Source organism: Oncorhynchus tshawytscha, linkage group LG32, assembly GCF_018296145.1.
Source record: "Oncorhynchus tshawytscha isolate Ot180627B linkage group LG32, Otsh_v2.0, whole genome shotgun sequence".
NCBI classification, from domain to species: Eukaryota; Metazoa; Chordata; class Actinopteri; order Salmoniformes; family Salmonidae; genus Oncorhynchus; species Oncorhynchus tshawytscha.
Window position 1 is genome coordinate 14,332,756 of NC_056460.1, and position 23,646 is coordinate 14,356,401.

The window sequence follows — 23,646 nt, forward strand, 5'->3', positions numbered from 1 at the left end:
GTAGATATGGGCAGTCAGCCACTACTGAACTATCAAAAAGTTGCCTTTTAGGCTTCAGAAAGAACGCAAATGTCATTGATCATTAACCACAAAGCATTTCCTGCTCTTTTCTATTTAAAAATTCATGCAAAAGTCTGACTTTTGCTTCTCCCTTCACTCTCCCAACCTATGTGTGTGGGAAAGAGAGATATTAAAAGGGATAGGTCACCTAAATTACCAAATCTACAATCCATGCTTTTGTTTTGTTTATTTAGCCACTGTCACCAACCGCTTACTTAGCTAGGTAGCATTTTCTAAACCCATAGAAGTCCAATATTAGCATGGTTTCGGCTGAACTATCCCTTTAAGAAGCACATATTGGTTGAGCTATCCCTTTAAGATGTACATATTGATTGATCTATCCCTTTAAGAAGCACATATTGGTTGAGCTATCCCTTGAGATGCACATATTGGTTGAGCTATCCCTTTAAGAAGCACATATTGGTTGAGCTATCCCTTTAAGATGTACATATTGGTTGACCTATCCCTTGAGATGCACATATTGGTTGAGCTATCCCTTGAGATGTACATATTGGTTGAGCTATCCCTTGAGATGCACATATTGGTTGAGCTATCCCTTGAGATGTACATATTGGTTGAGCTATCCCTTGAGATGCACATATTGGTTGAGCTATCCCTTGAGATGCACATATTGGTTGAGCTATCCCTTTAAGATGTACATATTGTCACGTTCTGACCTTAGTTCCTTTATTATGTCCTTGTGTTAGTTTGATCAGGGCGTGAGTTGGGGTGGGTAGTCTATGTTCTTTTTTCTATGTAGTATTTATGTGTTTGGCCTGGTATGGTTCTCAATCAGAGGCAGGTGTCGTTCATTGTCTCTGATTGAGAATCATACTTAGGTAGCCTGTTTTCCCCATTTTGGTTGTGGATGTTTAATCTTCTGTTTAGTGTTTTCTGCACCTTACAGGACCGTTTCGTTTTTTTTCGTTTATTCACATTGTTGTTTTGTATTTCAGTGTTCAGTTAATAAAATCATGAACACGTACCACGCTGCGCTTTGGTCCACACCTTCTTCCATCTACGAAAACCATTACACATATTGGTTGAGCTATCCCTTTAAGATAAAACATAGATAAGATGGCGCTGATAGACACGATCACCCTGTTTCTAGCTCCTAGATAACTTCGCAATAAGAATTTCGCTACACCTGCGATAACATCTGCAAATCTGTGTACGCAACCAATAAACTTTGATTTGATAATGGTGACTCACGCACGTATAGCTTTTGCTATGGCTAAGCAACTATTTCTATATCATCACCATGCTAACACGTTAAGATAGCTAATGACGACCTCAAATCCTTTTTAGGTATGAATGTATGGATAAACAGCTAAGTCACAGTATATGTCTGACCCACTGAACAAGTTCCTATTCCATAGGTCAGTCATATTGAATAGCCTAGTATAAAGTCATATGTTCGACCACACACATACACCCATCCAGCCAAGTCCTGCCAGGTCTTTGACCATGGGGGTTGGCAAGACAGCACAAACAGATCTGGAACCAGGCTAACCTACTCACTTTCCAATACAGTAGTGATACAGTATACACAATGGTGTCTCCCTCTAGGATCTTCCCCAGCATCCTTCACACTCTACATTACTTTCATGTACAGTTGACGTCGGAAGTTTACATACACTTAGGTTGAAGTCATTAGTACTCGTTTTTCAACCACTCCACAAATTTCTTGTTAATAACAAACTATAGTTTTGGCAAGTCGGTTAGGACATCTACTTTGTGCAATTGTTTACAGACAGATTATTTCACTTATAATTCACTGTATCACAATTTCAGTGGGTCAGAAGTTTACATACACTAAGTTGACTGTGCCTTTAAACAGCTTGGAAAATTCCATAAAATGATGTCATGGCTTTAGAAGCTTCTGATAGGCTAATTGACATCATTTGAGTCAATTAGAGGTGTACCTGTGTATGTATTTCTAGGCCTACCTTCAAACTCTGTGCCTCTTTGCTTGACATCATGGGAAAATCAAACTAAACCAGCCAAGACCTCAGAAAAAAAATTGTAGACCTCCACAAGTCTGGTTCATTCTTGGGAGCAATTTCCAAATGCCTGAAGGTACCACGTTCGCCTGTACAAACAATAGTACACAAGTATAAACACCATGGGACCACGCAGCCATCATACCGCTCAGGAAGGAGATGCATTCTGTCTCCTAGAGATGAACGTACTTTGGTGCGAAAAGTGCAAATGAATCCCAGAACAACAGCAAAGAACCGTGTGAAGATGCTGGAGAAAACAGGTACAAAAGTATCTATATCCACAGTAAAACGAGTCCTATATCGACATAACCTGCAAGGCTGCTCAACAAAGAAGAAGCCACTGCTCCAAAACCGCCATAAAAAGCCAGACTACAGTTTGCAACTGCACATGGGGACAAAGATCGTACTTTTTGGAGAAATGTCATCTGGTCTGATGAAACAAAAATAGAACTGTTGGGCCATAATGACCATCATTATGTTTGGAGGAAAAAGGGGGAGGCTTGCAAGCCGATGAACACCATCCCAACCGTGAAGCACGGGTTTGGCAGCATCATGTTGTGGGGGTGCTTTTCTGCAGGAGGGACTGGTGCACTTCACAAAATAGATGGCATCGTGAAACACGACCCAACTAAGCCGCACTGCTTCTTGACACAATGCCCATCTAACCCACTGCACACCTGGCGACCTGGTCAGCGTGCACTGTTCCCGGCCCGCCACAGGAGTCGCTAGTGCGCGATGAGACAAGGATATCCCTGCCGGCCAAACCCTCCCTAACCCAGACAACGCTGGGCCAATTGTGCGCCGCCCCATGGGCCTCCCGGTCGCAGCCGGCTGTGACAGAGCCTGGACTCGAACCCAGAATCTCTGGTGACACAGCTAGCACTGAGATGCAGTGCCTTAGACCACTCTACCCGAAACATTTGACCCAAGTTAAAACCATTTCAAGGCAATGCTACAAAATACTAATTGAGTGTATGTAAAAATGAAAATAAATAATTCTCTCTACTATTATTCTGACATTTCACATACTTCAAATAAAGTGGTGATCCTAACTGACCTAAGACAGGGAATTCTTACTCTGATTACATGTCAGGAATTGTGAAAAACTGAGTTTATATGTATTTGGCTAAGGTGTATGTAAACTTCCGACTTCAACTGTATATGTCATATAAAGCTATCTCTATTCCTTAAACCAGAGCCCACAGCCAAGAAACATTTGAACGGCTTTGACCATGGCTGTGCCCTAAACGGCTCCCTATTCCCTTTATAGTGCACTATTTTTGACCATAGGGCTCTGGACAAAAGTAATGCACTATATAGGGAATAAGATGCCATTTAGGATGCAATCTGTCTCTCCCCACAACAGAAAATAATGAATCCTGGCAGACAGAACAGGAACATCAACGGCTATCCTTGCAGAGACATCCCCAGGAGTTTCAATACTTTATCGACCCCACCCAAGGATCAAGGCAAGACGAGGCTATACAGAGGGTTTGTTCAGTTGGAACGCATCCCAAAAACACTGGTCTGTTGCGGTTCTGTTCCGTTCCGTTCCGTTAGCCGACAAGTAAACAAAACCCACATTGACAGATAGACATGAAAGTGACAGTTAAGGGGAAAGATAGATCACGCTGTGTGACAAGTACCATTCACCAGGATGACAGATCATTCAGTGCTACAGGACAAAGAAGAAGGGGGGTAAAGTTTCCCTCCATCTACTTAAGTCAATCAATTACCCTGTAGAGGATAGTCTGCTGACAGAATTACAATGTCTTACAACATACATACTGTAGAAAACATGAAGACACTTTAAATCAATAGGGTGGTGGAAAGACTTACCTGATTTGCGCTTGGATGATCCATAGTCCCTAAAAAAGAAGCAACAACAGAGGGACATGATGAGAGTCAAGTGAAAGACAGCAGCACAGAGGAGACACACATAGGGTGTCTGTCACTCCTTGACCTCATTAACATACACACACACACACACACACACACACAGCTCAGCCCGCACGCAGAGATGGAGGCGTGTGTGTGTGTCTGAGGAGTGAGTGAGTGAGCGAGAGAGAGAGAGAGAGAGAGAGAGAGAGAGAGAGAGAGAGAGAGAGAAAGAGAGAGAAATGAGTAGGGCCAATTGACAACCTGATCATGTGACGATTGAAACGGCACCACCATCCTCCCTCCCTCCCTCCTCCTCTTCAACTCCCCTTTCCTCATTTCCTTCATCAGAGAGAAAGAGGGAGGATCTGTTTGTCTTCTTAATGGATTATAATTGGTTTACGTTGCTAGCTAAACTACGGCTAAATTAAGGACATGTGGACTGCGGAGCGGAACTAGCCCTGCTGAATGGGTGTGTGTTGTGGTGTGCTGTGCTATGCTATGCTGTGACTGCTGGTGGCGAGAGAGAGAGTGTGTGTGTGTGTGTGTGTTCAACTGCACAGGGCAGGGCAGAATGATGCTTGGAACAGCTTGGTGTTTCATCAGGATGACGATGCAGTTAGTGGTCTTTTTAATGAGGTTAAGGAAATTATTCTCCTTGGCTGTCGCTGTGAGTGAACACACACACACACACTTCACCCGAGACCAGATGACCAATCCAAGGTCTGTAACCATCTCTCTCTACCTCCCTAGTGGCATGAAGGCATGATAGCCCTTTCAGAGTCAATGCCCTGCCTCAATTACCCTCTTTGTAGCTCTCTACAGAGGATCATGAATAATGCCCTTATATTGTTCTAATGGCCAGCCAGAATACTGACCATTGTGACCAGACAGACTCTAGCTCCTACCCTGGTGTCATCAGTGGTCAGCCGCTCTGGGCAGATGACCCTCCAGCTAAAGAGAAACAACTGAAGCTATTGTATTCAGCTGACAGTGAGACTATAGTTAGAGCTGGGATTTGAATGGAAATAATTTGTGGAAGGAGAATTCTTGCACCAGCTTGCAGGATATTTGCTTGTTCTGTCCTTGGTCCTGCCTGCTGCAGTGTTGGCAATGCTGCCAATATCCTCTTCTTTATGGGTGATAGAGATTTCCAGAATTTTCAACATTTCATGTTCACTTCCTTAGGATCCACTGCTAAGCTTCTATAGACATCCAGATATATATGTCCATATAGATATATCCACATAGAACAACACCAATTCTATATATTTCTATAATTTTACACAATAGAATTATATGATTCTATATTCTGTAATTCTATGATTATTTGGTACATATTTCTATAAAAATCTCACAATTCAACTCCAGTCACAAATGTCTGTTTTGTATTGAACACTACTTAACACTACTCTACACCAGTGTACTGTCAGTGCGGTACCTATAACCCCATAACAAAGGCCCACCTGGCTATGCCGGTCCCCAGTGTTGGAGAGTTAACAGGAGATGAGGTCTCACTTACAGATTTACATCACAATGTGACCTGAGCTAGGGGTAGTGGGCTACCAGGGCCTTTAAAACTACACAGACACAGAGGGATAGCTCCCACGTTGACAGTCAAAACCTAAATAGTGGAGGAGGAGAGGAGAGGAGAGGAGAGGAGAGGAGAGGAGAGGAGAGGAGAGGAGAGGAGAGGAGAGGAGAGGAGAGGAGAGGAGAGGAGAGGGAGAGGAGAGGAGAGGAGAGGAGAGGAGAGGAGAGGAGAGGAGAGGAGAGGAGAGGAGAGGAACATCAGGGACATATTTTCAAGTCAAATATCTTTTTAAGCACTTAAAACACTAAAATACTAACTCGATCAATACTTAACTTGTACAGATAGTACAAGTAAACTGCCTTCCATGTTTCACACTGTGTAGTAATGAAAGTGCTTGTTTGGTCGAACACATATTATGCTTGTTTGGTCGAACACATATTATGCTTGTTTGGTCGAACACATATTATGCTTGTTTGGTCGAACACATATTATGCTTGTTTGGTCGAACACATACAGCAGGCTGAAAAGTACTTAATTGTCCTCCTCTACCCTGGAGACTGTTAAACAATGCCTGCAGATCTAGATTTACAAGGTAAACCTGTCCTAAACATCTTATAAAGAAGTCCAAATCAAGAAAAGTCAACTGCTTAAGCAATTTTTCATCCAACTGTAAATGTTGTGCATCAACCACAACCGGCAACTTCAGCTTTGGAATTTCTGTCTAGTTCTTTCTATTAGCAATTGTGTGCATCGTCATCGTGTTGAGTGAGATAGATGGATCCATGGAAATAGAATGACTATTATATGGACGGATCAACAATGACAGACTTAAAGTAGCTAACTAATAACCCTTCATACTTGAGAACAAGAACAGTCTCCTGGTTAAATCGATACTGTGTGTGTTTCGATTCAGTTATTTACTACATCCTGGTAAATAGGGTCGTACAGTATTCATTAGAGTACAACGTGTACATTTTTGCAATGGGAAACGAACAAGCCTTTGTTAATAGTCCAGTTATAATCGCTCCCTCTTTCAGTCTGTTGTCCTCCATTTGGTTCCTAATGAATAGGACCCTGATAAAGGTCATACCAAAAAATGCTTTGAGGTGTATTATCATCAGGGGCGCAACTTTCACTGGGGACGGGGGTGGACATGTGACTTTTATTTGGATACATCCATAACAAGAAGCTAATGAGTGCCGATTTCACCTGGCATAGAAAGTGTGCTCACTCGTTACAACACTGCTGTTCAGAGGAGCTAGCCAACAACACAGCTACGGTAACACAATCACTTCAAACTGAATCAGGACACTGCTGTTCAGAGGAGCTAGCCAACAACACAGCTACGGTAACACAATCACTTCAAACTGAATCAGGACACTGCTGTTCAGAGGAGCTAGCCAACAACACAGCTACGGTAACACAATCACTTCAAACTGAATCAGGACACTGCTGTTCAGAGGAGCTAGCCAACAACACAGCTGGAGCAACACAATCACTTCAAACTTAAGATGGAAAGACAGCAAATTAGCTGCGTTTGGTTTTTTTACCTTTTTTCAATTGATATTTTTTTGTATAAATCCATAAAAATGATGCCAGCTGATTTATGAGTTTGACTGGCTGAGAAACGCTGCCTGTCTGTCCCGTCCTGACTCCCAACACGTTCATTACTATGGGACAGCAGGAGATCGAATTTGACTATAGAAACCATGTTGCAAATGTTGGAGAGACAGACAGCAAGGTTTATACAAATCTCCGCTGTTGAAAACGAATTGTTAGTCTAAAATAAATGTGAGATAAAGTCTAGATGCTTTTTATAGTGGAGATCAAGTTTATAAAGTGCCTGGTTGGGTTGATGAGACAGTGGATTGCACAGTCAGATGGAATAAAGTAAAGAAGCATTTTAACGTCATAGATTTAGCCAGTGGTAACTTGTGGAATAGACACTGTAAAGAGCTTTTAACCAATCAGCACCCAGGATTAGACCCACCCATTGTATATATTACCCCCCCGCCCACTTCTAAAACCAAAGTGGCCGATAGCTCTCTTCCTATGTATCGTAACAAGATAAATATTTTAAGGACAGAGGGAAAGAGGAAAGGGAAAAGGGGGGGGGAATATGTAAGTATAATGTAGAATATTTCAAGAGGGTGTGTGTGTGGTTTCTGAGGGCTAGTGTTTCCCCTTTACAGGCAGTGGGAATCAAAATGCTGTCTCCATGTCAAAATAAGTATTTGTTCTTTCTGTACAACCATGCTAAATTTAGAAGACCGATCACACATGGCAGCAGAAGTTAAAGGTCAATGACCTTCATATGTCTAGGAAGTCCTGTCACTCAAAAATTCAAGGGCAAAAAGTGAAATCCGACTGATTACAGTAAGAATGTGTGTGTGTGACAAACTGGTCTGTCCGTAGGCCTACACACGTACACAAACATGAGCATGAGCTCAATTACTTAAAGCACATTGAGGAAGCCGTGAGGCCAGTTAAACAGATCTACTGACTGATTGATTAGCAGGTCAAACAAATGTGACCTCTGACCCTCTGTGATATAGGTCAGTAGCGAGGACACTAGTGTCATGACGTTGGCCTGGGGATAGGTTTATGACAGTCATAAATACGTCTTCCCCTCTTTTTCCTCTCTCTACCCTACTGATGTTACATTTGCAAACCCCTTGGTTAACATAGAGATTCTGGGAACATCAGAAGGTGGGGGGAAATGAACTATATTCTGGTAATCCGACCAATTGAACATATGCGGTGGTACTTAATGAATATGATGTCAGTTCGGTTGTCATCTGAGACATTCTCATCAATGATAAGATGACAAACTCTACAGTGGAAAGTCTACACATCAGAGTTATCGGATTCACATGGAATTGTTGTTCAATTTAAATGTTTGGATTATTCGTGAAGGGATGAAATGTGATTTTAGCTTCTAAAATGTGAGAATTGGGTTTTCATAAGGTTAGGGCTCTGCTCAATCAGTGGCCCGCCCCTGTGAAGAGTCATGGGTTATAAAACTTTTCAGACACACCCTTCTCGCTCCACTATCTAAAGCCTTGACGAAAATGTAACCTCCTGTTTCCCGAGGATGTGAGGACGACGGTCCGGTGTCAGAATGGTTCAGATAATACCTACAGAACGAAGCCAACATCAGCGTGAGCTTTGGTTGCGAATGGTATGAACTTTGAAGTCTTATTCACTACAGAAGTGATACCTCCTAGCCGTTGAGTTAGCAACAGCAGCTGCAAACGAGGGTTAGGAAGGAACAGACAGAGTATTCCGTCTATCACACAACGACATTACTACAACGTATCCAATTGACCACCAAAGACATTCTTCAAAGGACAAAGGACTCGGTTTGGCAACACGGTTCCATCTACCACCAACCTACTGAAGCGCAGCTCAGAGTAAATATATATTGCCTTTTCCTTTTCCAAATGGGCAGTAATTTAGAATGCATAAGAAACTGTATTTACGATAGCACAGCTTTTTTCCTTTGTTACTCAGTCTTCCCACTCCTTCACTCAAACCCAGCCCTTTTCTTTTGTGTAACAAGCTGTCATATCTGTTCCGCCTGCTAGGGACGTTTTCCTTTATGACGTCATTTGTAATCAAGTTATGATTAATTATGTGTATGTGTAATTCTGTGTGATTAGTTAGGTATTTAGTAAATAAATAATTAAACCCAATTTTGTATTGCTGATTCAACTTGTTAGCCAGGGTTTGTGAAGATGACCAAGAATTTACAACTTTCAGATGAGACTGAATTAAGGTGACGATTAATATTGACTGCTATTGATGTAAAATATTACTAGGTCTTTAAGAGTTTATTCGGAAGATAACAGCTCTATAAATATTATTTTGTGGTGCCCCGACTCTCTAGTTAATTACATTTACATGATTAGCTCAATCAGGTTATTTTATAGAATAGCATGTCATATCACTTAATCCGGCATAGCCAAAGACACGACATTATGTTAGTCAAGCCATTCCTGAACCGCTTTTATGTCCCTGTACCAGCCGGTCCCAAATCACTCCCTAACCCGCCAATGTTTTCAGATCTCAAAGGTCTGGGTATAAGCAGTGTAGTGGGGGGTCTTCCACCATATTGCTTCTACCTTACAGATCTACAAACATTGAAGGGAAAAAAGGAGGGGTAAGGAGCTATTATTCAAGCCTGTGGAGCTACTATCCAAACCAGGCAATCTGTTTCTTATTGACAGTGTATGAACTGGAACAGATTGAGAGATAAAGGCTGGGGGAGTCTTTAGCTACAGTAATAACATGATGGTTGTGCACTAATTACACCCAATGGCGGTTTGAATGTGAATGTGCACTTCTCCAAATGAATCTGTCCCTCCTTCCTCTCGCTCTCTCCCCCTCCCCCTCTCTTGCCTTCTCAATTAAATTCAAATGGCTTTATTGGCATGGGAAACATATGTCTACATTGCCAAAGCAAGTTAAATAAATCATGAACAAAAGTGAAATGAACAATCAAAAATGAACAGTAAACATTACACTCACAAAAGTTTCAAAGGAATGTCTATGTACAATGTTAGTCTCTCTCTCTCTCTCTCTCTCTCTCCCTCCCTAAGTAAACCCAATCTGATCCTCAGCCCCCTTAGCCAACCCCCCCTAACCTGAACCCTAAATCCCTGAGGAGTACCATATCACCACCACTCAACTCCCCCTCCCCGCCCACTTAATTATTGGGCCAAGGCTCAAGCTCCTTCTGCCCACTAGCAACCCTCCCCTAAAATGGTACAGAGAATCAATTACCCACCACAAACACACACACACACAATTACCCCCCCCCAACACACACCCCATCCCTAATTAGCCCAAAAAAAGCCCAGTCTGTTGATTGGAGACTTACACCATCACTAGGGACAACACAATGTTACTTAGCTCATAGCCTGCGGAGAGGCCCCAACAGCTGACCAATCACTTGAGTCCATGACTTATCTCAGATATAATCCGATAAGAAGACTGAAGACTGGGACCACTGTCACTCAAAGGGAATTGTAGTTGTTATTTACAATGTGAGCTCTGAGCAACGATGATGTCAGATAGCGCCGACATATTTAGCATATTTCGCTACACCCGCAATAACATCTGCCAAATATGTGCACGTGACCAACCAAATTTGATTTGATTTGATAGTATGATAATTGTCGGGACATTCAACTGAAGAGAATAAAAATGCTCATCCTTCATTCAGTCAGAGAGGGATTAGAATACAATATTCAAAGTGCATCTATTGATGAACAATACTGCACTGTCTAGCCTAGTTTGAGCCCTGATACAGGTGCTGTGGAAATGGCCATTCCATTCAAATTCATCCACAATTTAAATCACAGCTAAAAGAAAGTGTGAAAATTCCCATGTCAGACAGACGAAAAGAGCGAGAGAGTCTTAAAAACGACCAGAAAGACAAGGAATCTTGTCTGGAAATGTATCTCTCACAGGAACAGCCCGGGGCCAAAATTTACATAAATAATGACAGGGAAAAAAAGGACAGAAAAATACCAGACAGTGGACACATTTATCTCTGGCGGAAAGCCCCCTGGGACACTTTTCTCCCTACTGTAGTTTGGAGCCACGGGGTCACTGGCTGCAGCCCTGCAGTCTGCACTGTATTCCAGCTGATCTGGGTCTCGACAGCTGTTTCCAGGTAGAGCCATTTACACCGAGGAGAACGCCACCTCGTGGTGAGTTTTTTGGAATGAACATGGCCATGCTGCTGTACTTGAGGGAAATGCTTAAAAAAGAAGATTCAAGATGTCTTTAATATGTTGGTGGTTGATTTCAGGTGAAACACAAGCTCACACGCATATATGTCAAGTTAATTTGTGCAGAGGAGGATCAACAAATGAACTGCACATGTTTTGAAGCTGTGACACTGCTGTGTTGATGTGTGATAGGTAAAGACTGAAAGACAGGCTGAAGCTACACGGAGAAAGACTTGACTTTCAAAGAATGTACGTCTCATTTAAGACATAAAAGATGAAGAACTCTCATTGGAAAACCACGTTGAGCTATTTTAAGGCACATCAATGACATCAGCCTTGAATTTGTCTCTCTGTTGCAGTACTCCCATTCACAGGCAGATGTCCCTAATATCAATTCAATGTCAATTTAAGGGGCTTTATTGGCATGGGAAACATATGTTATCATTGCCAAAGCAAGTGAAATAGATAATACACAAAAGTGAAATAAACAATAAAAATGAACAGTAAACATTACACTTACAAAAGTTCCAAAAGAATAAAGACATTTCAGATGTCATATTATGTCTATATACAGTGTTGTAATGATGTGCAAAGTTAAAATACAAAAGGGAAAATAAATAAACATATATATAGGTTGTATTTACAATGGTGTTATATCCCTGCACCTCACAGACAAACTATAACTGATATGGATCCCTCAAGGTCTGCCCTTTTCAAGATGTGATTAGTGGGATTGATTTTTACTGTACAGGAACACATGGCCCCAGTGGAATCAAATCATGGTCTGAGAATTCAATCTACCTTAGCAGCCGTGCCCTTTGTAAAGGTTTGACTCATTCTCTTGATTCAGTTTGAAAACAGCTATAGGAGTAGTCTTGTTCCAGTCCTAACACTACCAGTCTGGTAGGCAAGGTACTAAAGGAGTAGCAGAGGCTACTGTAGGAGCAGCAGAGGGTACTATAGGAGTAGCAAAGGGTATTACAGGACTAACAGACTGTACTGTATGAGTAACATAGAGTACTCTATGAGTCGCAGAGGGTACTATAGGAGTAGCAGAGGGTACTATAGGAGTAGCAGCGGGTACTATAGGAGTAACAGAGGGTACGGAACGAGTAACAGAGGGTACTGTAGGAGTAGCAGAGGGTACTATAGCAGTAACAGAGGGTACGGAACGAGTAACAGAGGGTACTATAGGAGTAGCAGAGGGTACAATAGAAGTAACAGAGGGTACGGAACGAGTAACAGAGGGTACTGTAAGGAGTAACAGAGGGTACTATAGGAGTAGCAGAGGATACTATAGAAGTAACATAGGGTACTATCGGAGTAGCAGAGGGTACTGTAGAAGTAACAGAGTGTACTGTACGAGTAGCAGAGGGTACTACTGGAGTAACAGAGAGTACTGTAGGAGTAACAGAGGGTACTGTAGGAGTAACAGAGGGTACTGTAGGAGTAGCAGAGGGTAATATATGAGTAACATAGAGTACTGTAGGAGTAGCAGAGGGTACTATAGGAGTAGCAGAGGGTACTATAGGAGTAACATAGGGTACTCTATGAGTCGCAGGGGGTAGTATAGGAGTAGCAGAGGGTACTATAGGAGTAGCAGAGGGTACTGTAGGAGTAACAGAGGGTACTGTAGGAGTAACAGAGGGTACTGTAGGAGTAGCAGAGGGTAATATATGAGTAACATAGAGTACTGTAGGAGTAGCAGAGGGTACTATAGGAGTAGCAGAGGGTACTATAGGAGTAACATAGGGTACTCTATGAGTTGCAGGGGGTAGTATAGGAGTAGCAGAGGGTACTATAGGAGTAGCAGAGGGTACTGTAGGAGTAGCAGAGGGTACTATAGGAGTAGCAGAGGATACTATAGGAGTAACCAAGGGTACTGTAGGAGTAACAGAGGGTACTATAGGAGTAACAGAGGGCACTATAGGAGTAACCAAGGGTACTGTAGGAGTAACAGAGGGTACTATAGGAGTAGCAGAGGGTACTATAGGAGTAGCAGAGGGTACTATAGGAGTAACAGAGGGTACTATAGGAGTAGCAGAGGGTACTATAGGAGTAGCAGAGGGTACTATAGGAGTAGCAGAGGGTACGGTAGGAGTAACCAAGGGTACTGTAGGAGTAACAGAGGGTACTACAGGAGTAGCAGAGGGTACTATAGGAGTAACAGAGGGTACTATAGGAGTAGCAGAGGGTACTATAGGAGTATCTATAGGAGGGAAAGTACAGTATAAAAAGTGTGCCATTCAATCTGGTCTTACTAATAATCAACACATGCCTCATCAATGATATTATTAATGGCTTGTTAATGAAAGTTACTCTATTGTGTTACCCTATTGAGCATAAAAAGGATGTATTTGTGTTTTACTGTGCACTCAGCAGTTTGCCTATTTTTGTTAGGGTATTTATGAGACAATGTGAGAACTTGTTCTAAACTTGCCTACCTGGTTAAATAAAGGTGGAAAAAATAAAATAATAATGTGAGTCAGTGTTCAGGTGGGCCTCCACGCTTCAGCAAACAAAGGACAGGGGGTGCTCGACAGCAATGTGAGACAGTGTTCAGGTGGGCCTCCACGCTTCAGCAAACAAAGGACAGGGGGTGCTCGACAGCAATGTGAGACAGTGTTCAGGTGGGCCTCCACGCTTCAGCAAACAAAGGACAGGGGGTGCTCGACAGCAATGTGAGAGTGTTCTTGTCTAGACTGTCAAGCTCAAGAGCTAACTCCACACCATCAATCCTCCACCCCCAAGCCCCATATTCTCCCTAGGATCCCTCTTCACCCCCACTCCTAACCCTCCTCCTCATCCTTTCCTCTCCTCCTCCTCCTCCTTTTACAGTAACTGATGAGGTGGACACATTTCACCACACTGACTGCTGCACTGACTGAGACTATTCATCATACTCATGTACACACACACACACACACACACACACACACACACACACACACACACACACACACACACACACACACACACACACACACACACACACACACACACACACACACACACACAGACACCGTATGTCCCAGTGCTGAACTGTACTGTTACTGAGCCCAACCCTCAGTATTAGGATGACATGTCAGCAAATAACATACAAAAGACAAAATAATTCCTCCAACTGCCAAACCTAACGCAGATAACATCAAAACCCCAACACTAGCAATCTGACTTGTTACACCATTGCAAAACAATTACTCAACTTCTATTCTTCCATTGATCCGTTCAGTTTTGAAATGAACACACACAAAGCAGCATTACAAAATATAATTCCGTGTCCAAATGGAGTGAACTGCCCGTTCTGTCTCTCTGTGTGTGTGTGTGTGTGTGTGTGTTCCGTTTGAAAATCAACACACACAGTAGGAGGGCCCTACGCTCCGACACACACACATATATCAGTTTGTATGCCAGGCTGGGTTCAAAGTGGTTTTGCCACTGATTCGAAAGCTGAAACAGAGCATATCACTTTGGATACAATGCCATGGGCCTCCCAATACTCAGTATTGATTACAGGGGGCAGGGAGTAGTAGCGTTTCCATCAGGGTTGAGTGGCTGGAGCTGTTAGCTGGAGCTGTTAGTCTGCTGCTTCAACTGGCCTATCTGTTACACAGGCAGCCCTTAGGGAGGCACAGGGGGAGGTGGAGAGATCACTGACTGAGGTAAGAGAGGGAGTTGGGCCAATGGAGCAGGAGGAGGGAGGATATGTTGTATGGTCCGGTGGTCACAGTCAGAGACGGACTGCTACCATATTATACACAGGCACAAAAGTACACATACACACAAGCTCTATCTAGAACAGCTGCCTCTGGTAAGACAAGCGGTGGCGGTCTATGTATATTTGTAAACAACAACTGGTGCACGAAATCTAAGGAAGCCTCAAGGTTTTGCCCGCCTGAGGTAGAGTATCTCACGATAAGCTTTAGACCACACTATTTACCAAGAGAGTTTTCATCTGTACTTTTAGTAGCTGTCTATATACCACCGCAGACCGATGCAGGCACTAGAGCCACACTCAATGAGCTGTATACGGCCATAAGCAAACAGGAAAAAGCTCATCCAGAGGCGGCGCTCCTAGTGGCCGGGGACTTTAATGCAGGGAACTCAAATCGGTTTTACCTCATTTCTACCAGCATGTTAACTTCTTTGGGGTAGGGGGCAGTATTTTCACGTCCGGATGAAAAGCATGCCCAGAGTAAACGGCCTGCTACAAAGCCATAAAAGCTAGAATATGCATATTATTAGTAGATTTGGATAGAAAACACTATGGAGTTTCTAAAACTGTTTGAATGATGTCTGTGAGTATAACATAACTCATATGGCAGGCAAAAACCTGAGAAGAAATCCAACCAGGAAGTAGGAAATCTGAGGTTGGTCGATTTTCAACTCAGCTCCTATTGAAGATACAGTGGGATATTTGTAATGTTGCACTCCCTAAGGCTTCCACTAGATGTCAACAGTCTTTAGAACCTTGTCTGATGCTTCTACTGTGAAGTGGGACCGAATGAGAAGGGAATGAGTAAGGTCTGCCATGAGCTGACCATGCTCTGACCATGCGCGTTCACATGAGAGGGAGCTCTGTTCCATCGGACTTCTGAAGACAATGGAATTCTCCGGTTGGAACATTATTGAAGATTTATGTTAAAAACATCCTAAAGATTGATTCAATACATCGTTTGACATGTTTCTACTGACTGTTACGGAACTTTTTGACTTTTCGTCTGCTTTTAGTGAACGAGCTTCATGACTTTGGATTTGTTTACCAAATCCGCTAACAAAATAACTATTTGGACATAAATGATGGACATTACCGAACAGAACAAATATTTCTTGTGGAAGTGGGAGTCCTGGGAGTGTATTCCAACGAAGATCAGCAAAGGTAAGTTAATATTTATAATGCTATTTATGACTTTTGTTGACTGCATAATATGGCGGATATATTTGTGTCTTGATTGGGCTCTGAGCGCCGACTCAGATTATTGCATGGTTTGCTTTTTCCGTAAAGCTTTTTAGAAATCTGACACAGCGGTTGCATTAAGGAGAAGTGCATCTATAATTCCATACATAACAGTTGTATCTTTTAGCAATGTTTATTATGTATATTCCTGTAAATTGATGTGGCTCTCTGCAAAATCAAAGAATGTTTTGGAACTTCTGAACGTAAGGCGCCAATGTAAACTGAGATCTTTGGATATATATATGAACTTTACCAAACAAAACATACATATGTATTGTGTAAAATGTCCTATGAGTGTCATCTGATGAAGATCATCAAAGGTTAGTGATACATTTTATCTCTATTTCTGCTTTTTGTGACTCCTCTCTTTGGCTGGAAAAATGGCTGTGTTATTCTGTGAATAGGCACTCACCTAACATAATCGTTTGGTTTGCTTCGTCGTAAAGCCTTTTTGCAATTGGACACTGTGGCTGGATTTACAACAAGTGTATCTTTAAAATGGTGTAAAATACACGTATATTTGAGGAATTTTAATTATGGGATTTCTGTTGTTTTGAATTTGGCGCCCTGCAGTTCCACTGGCTGTTGAAGAGGTGGGACGCTACCGTCTCATGTACCCTAGAGAGGTTAAATGTGCAACCAGAAAGAAGAAATCTCGAGACCACCTTTACTCCATACACAGAGACATGTACAAAACTTTCCCTCGCCCTCCATTTGGAAAATCTGACCATAATTCTATCCTTCTGATTCCTGCTTACAAGCAAAAACTAAAGCAGGAAGCACCCATGACTCGGTCAATAAGAAAAGGGTCAGATGAAACAGATGCTAAGCTACAGGACTGTTTTGTTAGCACAGACTGGAATATGTTCTGGGATTCTTCCGATGGCATTGAGGAGTACACCACATCTGTCAATGGCTTCATCAATAAGTGCATTGATGACATCATCCCCACAGTGACCGTACGTACATACCCCAACCAGAAGCCATGGATTACAGGCAACATCCACACTGAGCTAAAGGGTAGAGCTGCCTCTTTCAAAGAGTGGGACTCTAACTCGGAAGCTTCTAAGAAATTCCGCTATGCCCTCAGACAAACCATCAAACAGACAAAGCTTCAATAGAGAACTGAGATTGAATCGTACTACACCGGCTCCGACGCTCGTCGGATGTGGCAAGGCTTGCAAACTATTACAGACTACAAAGGGAGGAATAGCCGTGAGCTGCCCAGTGACACGAGCTTACCAGACGAGCTCAATTACTTCTATGCTCGCTTTGAGGCAAGTAACACTGAAGCACACATGAGAGCATCAGCTGTTCCGGACAACTGCGTGATCACGCTTTCGATAGCCGATGTGAGTAAGACCTTTGAATAGGTCAACATTCACAAGGTCGCAGGGCCAGACGGATTACCAGGACGTGTACTCCGAGCATGTGCTGCCCAACTGGCAAGTGTTTTCACTGACATTTTCAACCTGTCCCTGACTGAGTCTGTAATACCAGCATGTTTGAAGCAGACCACCATAGTCCCTGTGCCCAAGAACACTAAGGTAACCTGCCTAAATGATTAACGACCGTAGCACTCACGTCTGTAGTCATGAAATGCTTTGAAAGGCTGGTCAGAACGGTTGCTGTAGGCAGATCTGGCTCTCAAGAGAAGACAGGCTAGGGGCCTCCCGAGTGGTGCAGCGTCGTCCGGGTTAGGGGAGGGTTTGGCCGGCAGGGATGTCCTTGTTCCATCGTGCACTAGCGACTCCTGTGGCAGGCCGAGAACAGTGCACGCAGACACGGTTGCCAGGTGTACTGTGTTTCCTCCAACACATTGGTGCGGGTGGCTTCCCGGGTTAAGTGGGCATTGTGTCAAGAAGTCCAAACATACTAAGACAGTCGTGAAGAGGGCACGACAAAGACTATTTCCCTTCAGGAGAAAGATTTGCCGTGGGTCCTTAGATCCTCAAAAGTTTCTACAGCTGCACCATTGAGAGCATTCTGACTGGTTGCATCACTGCCTGGTATGGCAACTGATCGGCCTCTGACCGCAGGTCACTAGAGTATAGTGAGTGTGCGTACGGAGTGTAGTGCGTACGGCTAAGTACATCACTTGGGCTGAGCTTCCTTCCATCCAGGACCTCTATACCAGGCGGAAGGCCCTACAAATGGTCAAATACTCCAGCCACCGTAGTCATAGACTGTTCTCTCTGCTACCACATGGCAAGCGGAACCAGAGCGCCAAGTCTAGGTCCAAAAGGCTTCTCAAAAGCTTCTACCCCCAAGCCATAAGACTCCTGAACAGCTAATCAAAGAGTTACCCTGACCCCTCTTTTACACTGCTGCTACTCTCTGTTTATTATTTATGCATAGTCACTTTAACTCTACCTACATGAACATATGACCTCAATTACCTCGACTAACCGGTGCCCCCGCACATTGACTCTGTACAAGTACCCCTTGTATATAGCCTCGCTATTGTTATTTTACTGCTGCTGTTTAATTATTTGTTACTTTATTTTCTATTTTTTTATGTCACACTTTTTTTTTCTCTTAAAACTTCTTAAAGCACTGCTGGTTAAGGGCTTGTAAGTAAGCATTTCACTGTAAGGTTGCTGTTGTATTCGGCGCATATGACAAATAACATTTTATTTTATTTATCTATCTCTCCATGGGTCTTTCTCTCTCTCTCTCTTGGAACAGATGAGGACAATGGAAAAATGGACACATAACGCACTGTCATGACGTGCCCCTTTTGGGTGAGGATCATAGCCGCCCCCCCCCCCACCACAGGTTTATGGCGGTTGTAAATACTGAAACTCTTTTCCCCACTCTGCCAAAATGAAAGTTGAGAATCCCTTTCTTACCACAGAGAAAGACTTTGCAGTATGGTAACCTCAAAAGGTTGAATAATGTAACAATATTTCTCTATTGCAAACAATTGAAATTGTCTGTGGGTACTTAAAGAACAATCATGTCGAATTCCTTACTAATTTGTAATGCAACTACCACAGCAGGACAACATAACTGTTTCTCTGAATGTGTATATTTCTCAGGTACTAGATTTACTTCTAAATGTTGTGGAGCGTATATGATTAAATATGAAACTATTTGTGAGAAGATGAAATGTGATGAGAGAATGGTTTCTCATATGAAGTTTTAACTAGTCAGTGACCACACCCCGTGAGCACAGACATTTACATCGGTGTCATGGAACTCCCCCTTTTTGACTCCTCTCTTTGGTTGGAAAAATGGCTGTTTTTTTTTTGTGACTAGGTACTGACCTAACATAATCGCATGGTATGCTTTTGTCGTAAAGCCTTTTGAAATCGGACACGGTGGTGGGATTAACAACAAGTTTATCTTTAAAATGGTGTGTAATACATGTATGTTTGAGGAATTGTAATTATGAGATTTCTGTTGTTTGAATTTGGCGCCCTGTACTTTCACTGGATGTTGGTCAGGTGGGACGTTAGCGTCCCATGTACCCTAGAGATGTTAAACTACAACGACTTCCTAGTTAATTACTATTCAACACGCACGCACGCACGCACGCACGCACGCACACACACACACACACACACACACACACACACACACACACACACACACACACACACACACACACACACACACACACACACACACACACACACACACCTGTGGAACAGGTCAAACTGCCTCCTATAATTCCATGATTAATGTGTTTCAAATTAGTTTTCCTTCTGCAGATTGCTCTGGAGTATAGTCACACACACATGCAGACACACACAACATACACACTGCCCCCTCCCCCCTACCACACACACACTAATCATGGTAGTAAATCAGTGCCCAATCTCACTGCTAAATGTCCTCTAATTCGTTTCCATTTAGCGGATGTGAAGGGAAGGAACCAAGATGAAAGCCCATCCAATTTCCCCCCAGACAGAAAACTACTTCTGAATCATGATGTGTAACTGCTAGAATAGTCCATGTCTGCATCTCAAATGGCACCCTATTCCCTATATAGTGCACACATGTTCTGCAGAGGCAATAAGGAATAGTGTGCCATTTAGGATGCAGAATTTTTGGATGCAATGCACCACGACTATGTAATGTGTTAGTGCTAGAATAGTACATAAGAGATGGATAAAATCCACCTCCACCATTACTTTCCATTGTTACAATAGACAGGAACAAGCTTAGTATGTCCATTTAGTCGACCCCACTTTCCATGTCCATTATCATACATATTGATGCTATAATGGAGTCACAATCATTGCCTGGCATTAGAGATGATGACTGGCCAAGAGCAATGAAATGTAATGAGTGTGTGTGTTTGGGGAGTGTGTGTGTGTGTGTTTGGTGTGTGTGCGCGCGCGCTCGAGAGAGAGAGAGAAAGAAAGAGAGGGAGAGAGAGAGCACTGAGGGCACAGGGTGCATGTGTGTATTATTGATGGAGATATGTGACTTCATCTTCTCCGACTAGTCTCTGGACTACATGATTAATGTGTTGTCTTTACATACCAAAATAGACCGCACCACTCATGTCAGAGAATACAAAGAAGGAGGGAGGTAGCGCAAGAGAGAGAGAGAGAGAGCAAGAGAGTGAGAGACAATGAAGTGAGAGAAAGATGGAGAGAGCGATGAATGGAGCTATAGGAAGACAGTGAGAGATACAGCTAGGGAGGGGAGGAATGAGGGAGGGGAGAATGGAGAAAGAGAGGGAGAAAGAGAGAGAGAGAGAGGCTGTTGATCAAATCCTAACCACTTTGGCAATAGTGTTTCTAACCTTGAGCTGTCATGTCAATTAAAGCAGACTTGAATTTATGAGCTGGGGATGGACAGAACGAGAGAAAAGAGGGAAGAGGGAGGAGGAAGGGAAAGAGACTCTATTAAGCCTCAGCAGGAAATCACTGTGAGACAGAGGTCACTATATCTGCTGTCTTCTCCTCATCTCTTTTCTCCTCACATCTTTTCTTCACTCCAGTGAAAGAAGCAAGGATTTAAACAACCACATGACACTGGCAGAGAAGCGAGGCAAATGAGAGGCTGTGAAGCTAGGCAGAAGAGAGGCAGAGAAGCGAGGCAGAGGAGAGGCAGAGAAGCAAGGCAGAGTGAGGCAGAGTAGCAAGGCAGAGGTGTGGCAGAGTAGCAAGACAGAGGTGAGGCAGAGTAGCAAGGCAGAGGAGAGTCAGAGTAGCAAGGCAGAGGTGAGGCAGAGTAGCAAGGCAGAGTGAGGCAGAGTAGCAAGGCAGAGGTGAGGCAGAGTAGCAAGGCAGAGGAGAGGCAGAGTAGCAAGGCAGAGGTGAGGCAGAGTAGCAAGGCAGAGGAGAGGCAGAGTAGCAAGGCAGAGGTGAGGCAGAGTAGCAAGGCAGAGGAGAGGCAGAGAAGCAAGGCAGAGGAGAGGCAGAGTAGCAAGGCAGAGGTGAGGCAGAGTAGCAAGGCAGAGGAGAGGCAGAGTAGCAAGGCAGAGGAGAGGCAGAGTAGCAAGGCAGAGGAGAGGCAGAGAAGCAAGACAGAGGAGAGGCAGAGTAGCAAAGCAGAGGTGAGGGAGAGTAGCAAGGCAGGGGAGAGGCAGAGTAGCAAGGCAGTGGTGAGGCAGAGTAGCAAGGCAGAGGTGAGGCAGAGTGGCAAGGCAGAGGAGAGGCAGAGTAGCAAGGCAGAGAAGAGGCAGAGTAGCAAGGCAGAGGAGAGGCAGAGTAGCAAGGCAGAGGTGAGGCAGAGTAGCAAGGCAGAGGAGAGGCAGAGAAGCAAGGCAGAGGAGAGGCAGAGTAGCAAGGCAGAGGAGAGGCAGAGTAGCAAGGCAGAGTAGCAAGGCAGAGTGGCAAGGCAGAGGTGAGGCAGAGTAGCAAGGCAGAGTAGCAAGGCAGAGTGGCAAGGCAGAGATGAGGCAGAGTAGCAAGGCAGAGGAGAGGCAGAGAAGCAAGGCAGAGGTGAGGCTGAGAAGCACGGCAGAGGAGAGGCAGAGTAGCAAGGCAGAGGTGAGGCAGAGTAGCAAGGCAGAGGTGAGGCAGAGAAGTAAGGCAGAGGAGAGGCAGAGAAGCAAGGAAGGGAGGAAAATAATGAGAGGAGTAATTGAAACATGGATGAGAAAAACTGTCAGCGTCTAACAAGGGAGTCTGTGCCTCAGGTGTGTGTGTGTTTGCCTGCGCGTGTGTGTTACCAGTCTATTACAACTGATTTGGAGCTTTCGAATGTGAATTTGGAGAGAGTTTTCGTTCCCCTAATTAAAAAGTACCCAGAGGGGAAAGGAACATCTCCAAGAAGTATGAAACGTGTCATCCTCCTAACACACACACACACACACACACACACACACTCTCCCTTTTCCCAAATGTGTAGAGGCTTGCTAGAACTTTTTGTAGCTTGGAAAAAGAGCTGAATAGGGAACACACCAAAACATTCTAAAGAGGGTACTTTGGAACCTGGTCACGTACAGTGAGTGTACAAAACAATAAGAACACCTTCCTAATATTGAGCTGTGGGTAGTTGCTTTCTGTTTTTGTGTCTGCACCAGACAGAACTGTTTCGGTTGTTCCCTTTGTTGTTTTGCATTTTAGTGTTCAGTTTCAAATAAATAATATGAACACGTACCACGCTGCACCTTGGTCCTCACCTTCTTCCTATGAATGCCGTTACAGAACTACCCACCACAAACGGACCAAGCAGCGTGGTAACAGGGAGCAGAGGGTTCAGGACTCCTGGACTTGGGAGGAGATATTGGACGGCAAGGGACCCTGGGCACAGGCTGGGGAATATCGCCACCCCAAAGAAGAACTGGAGGCAGCGAAAGCTGAGGGGCGGCGATTCGAGGTAAGGCAGCGCAACAGGCACGAGAGGCAGCCCCCCCCAAAAAAAATTGGGGGGCACACGGGGAGATTGGCAGAGTCAGGCGAGAGACCTGAGCCAACTCCCCGTGCTTACCGGAAGCAGCATGGTAATGGTCAGGCACCGTGTTATGCGATGAAGCGCACAGTGTCTCCAGTGCGCGCTCATAGCCCGGAGTGCTATAGGCCAGTCCCCCACAAGTGCCATGCGAGAGTGGGCATCCAGCCAGGGTGGATTGTGCCAGCTCAGCGCGTTTGGTCTCCGGTGCGCCGTTGCGGTCCAGGGTATCCTGTGCCGGCTCTGCGTACTGTGTCTCAGGGGCGTTGGGAGGGTTCAGTTCGCCCTATGCCTGCGCTCCGCCCGTGCCGGGCGAATGTGGGCATTGAGCCTAAGGGAGAGGTGCGATTGCTGTGCACCAGATCTCCAGTGGGAAAAGGTGCTCCCCCACAGTGCTCCCCCACAGCCCGGTTCAACCTGTGCCTGCACTCTGTAGGGGCCGGGCTAAAGTGGTCATCCAGCCTGGAGGAGTGGTGCCAAGGCTTCGCACCAGAGCTCCAGTGCTCCCCCACAGCCCGGTCCATCCGGTGCCTCCTCCACGCACCAGGCCTCCTGTAGGTCTCCCCAGCCTGGTGGGCCCTGTGGCAGCCCCACGCACCAAGCTGTCTCACCGTCTCCTCC

General features: G+C 44.3%; 1 protein-coding gene across 4 annotated transcripts in view; it reads right to left on the reverse strand.

The window, feature by feature from the left end:
• Window positions 1-23,646, reverse strand: part of LOC112230108 (SH3 and PX domain-containing protein 2A) — a 120,658-nt gene that overhangs the window by 52,996 nt on the left and 44,016 nt on the right. For 3 of the 4 annotated variants that reach the window (XM_042310951.1, XM_042310950.1, XM_042310949.1), the window contains exon 6: window positions 3,903-3,931. In XM_042310951.1, coding sequence (XP_042166885.1) covers window positions 3,903-3,931 — 29 coding nt within the window. Of the gene's footprint in view, window positions 1-3,902; window positions 3,961-23,646 lie in introns of those variants that run through there. The other variant, XM_042310952.1, reaches the window with a different exon arrangement.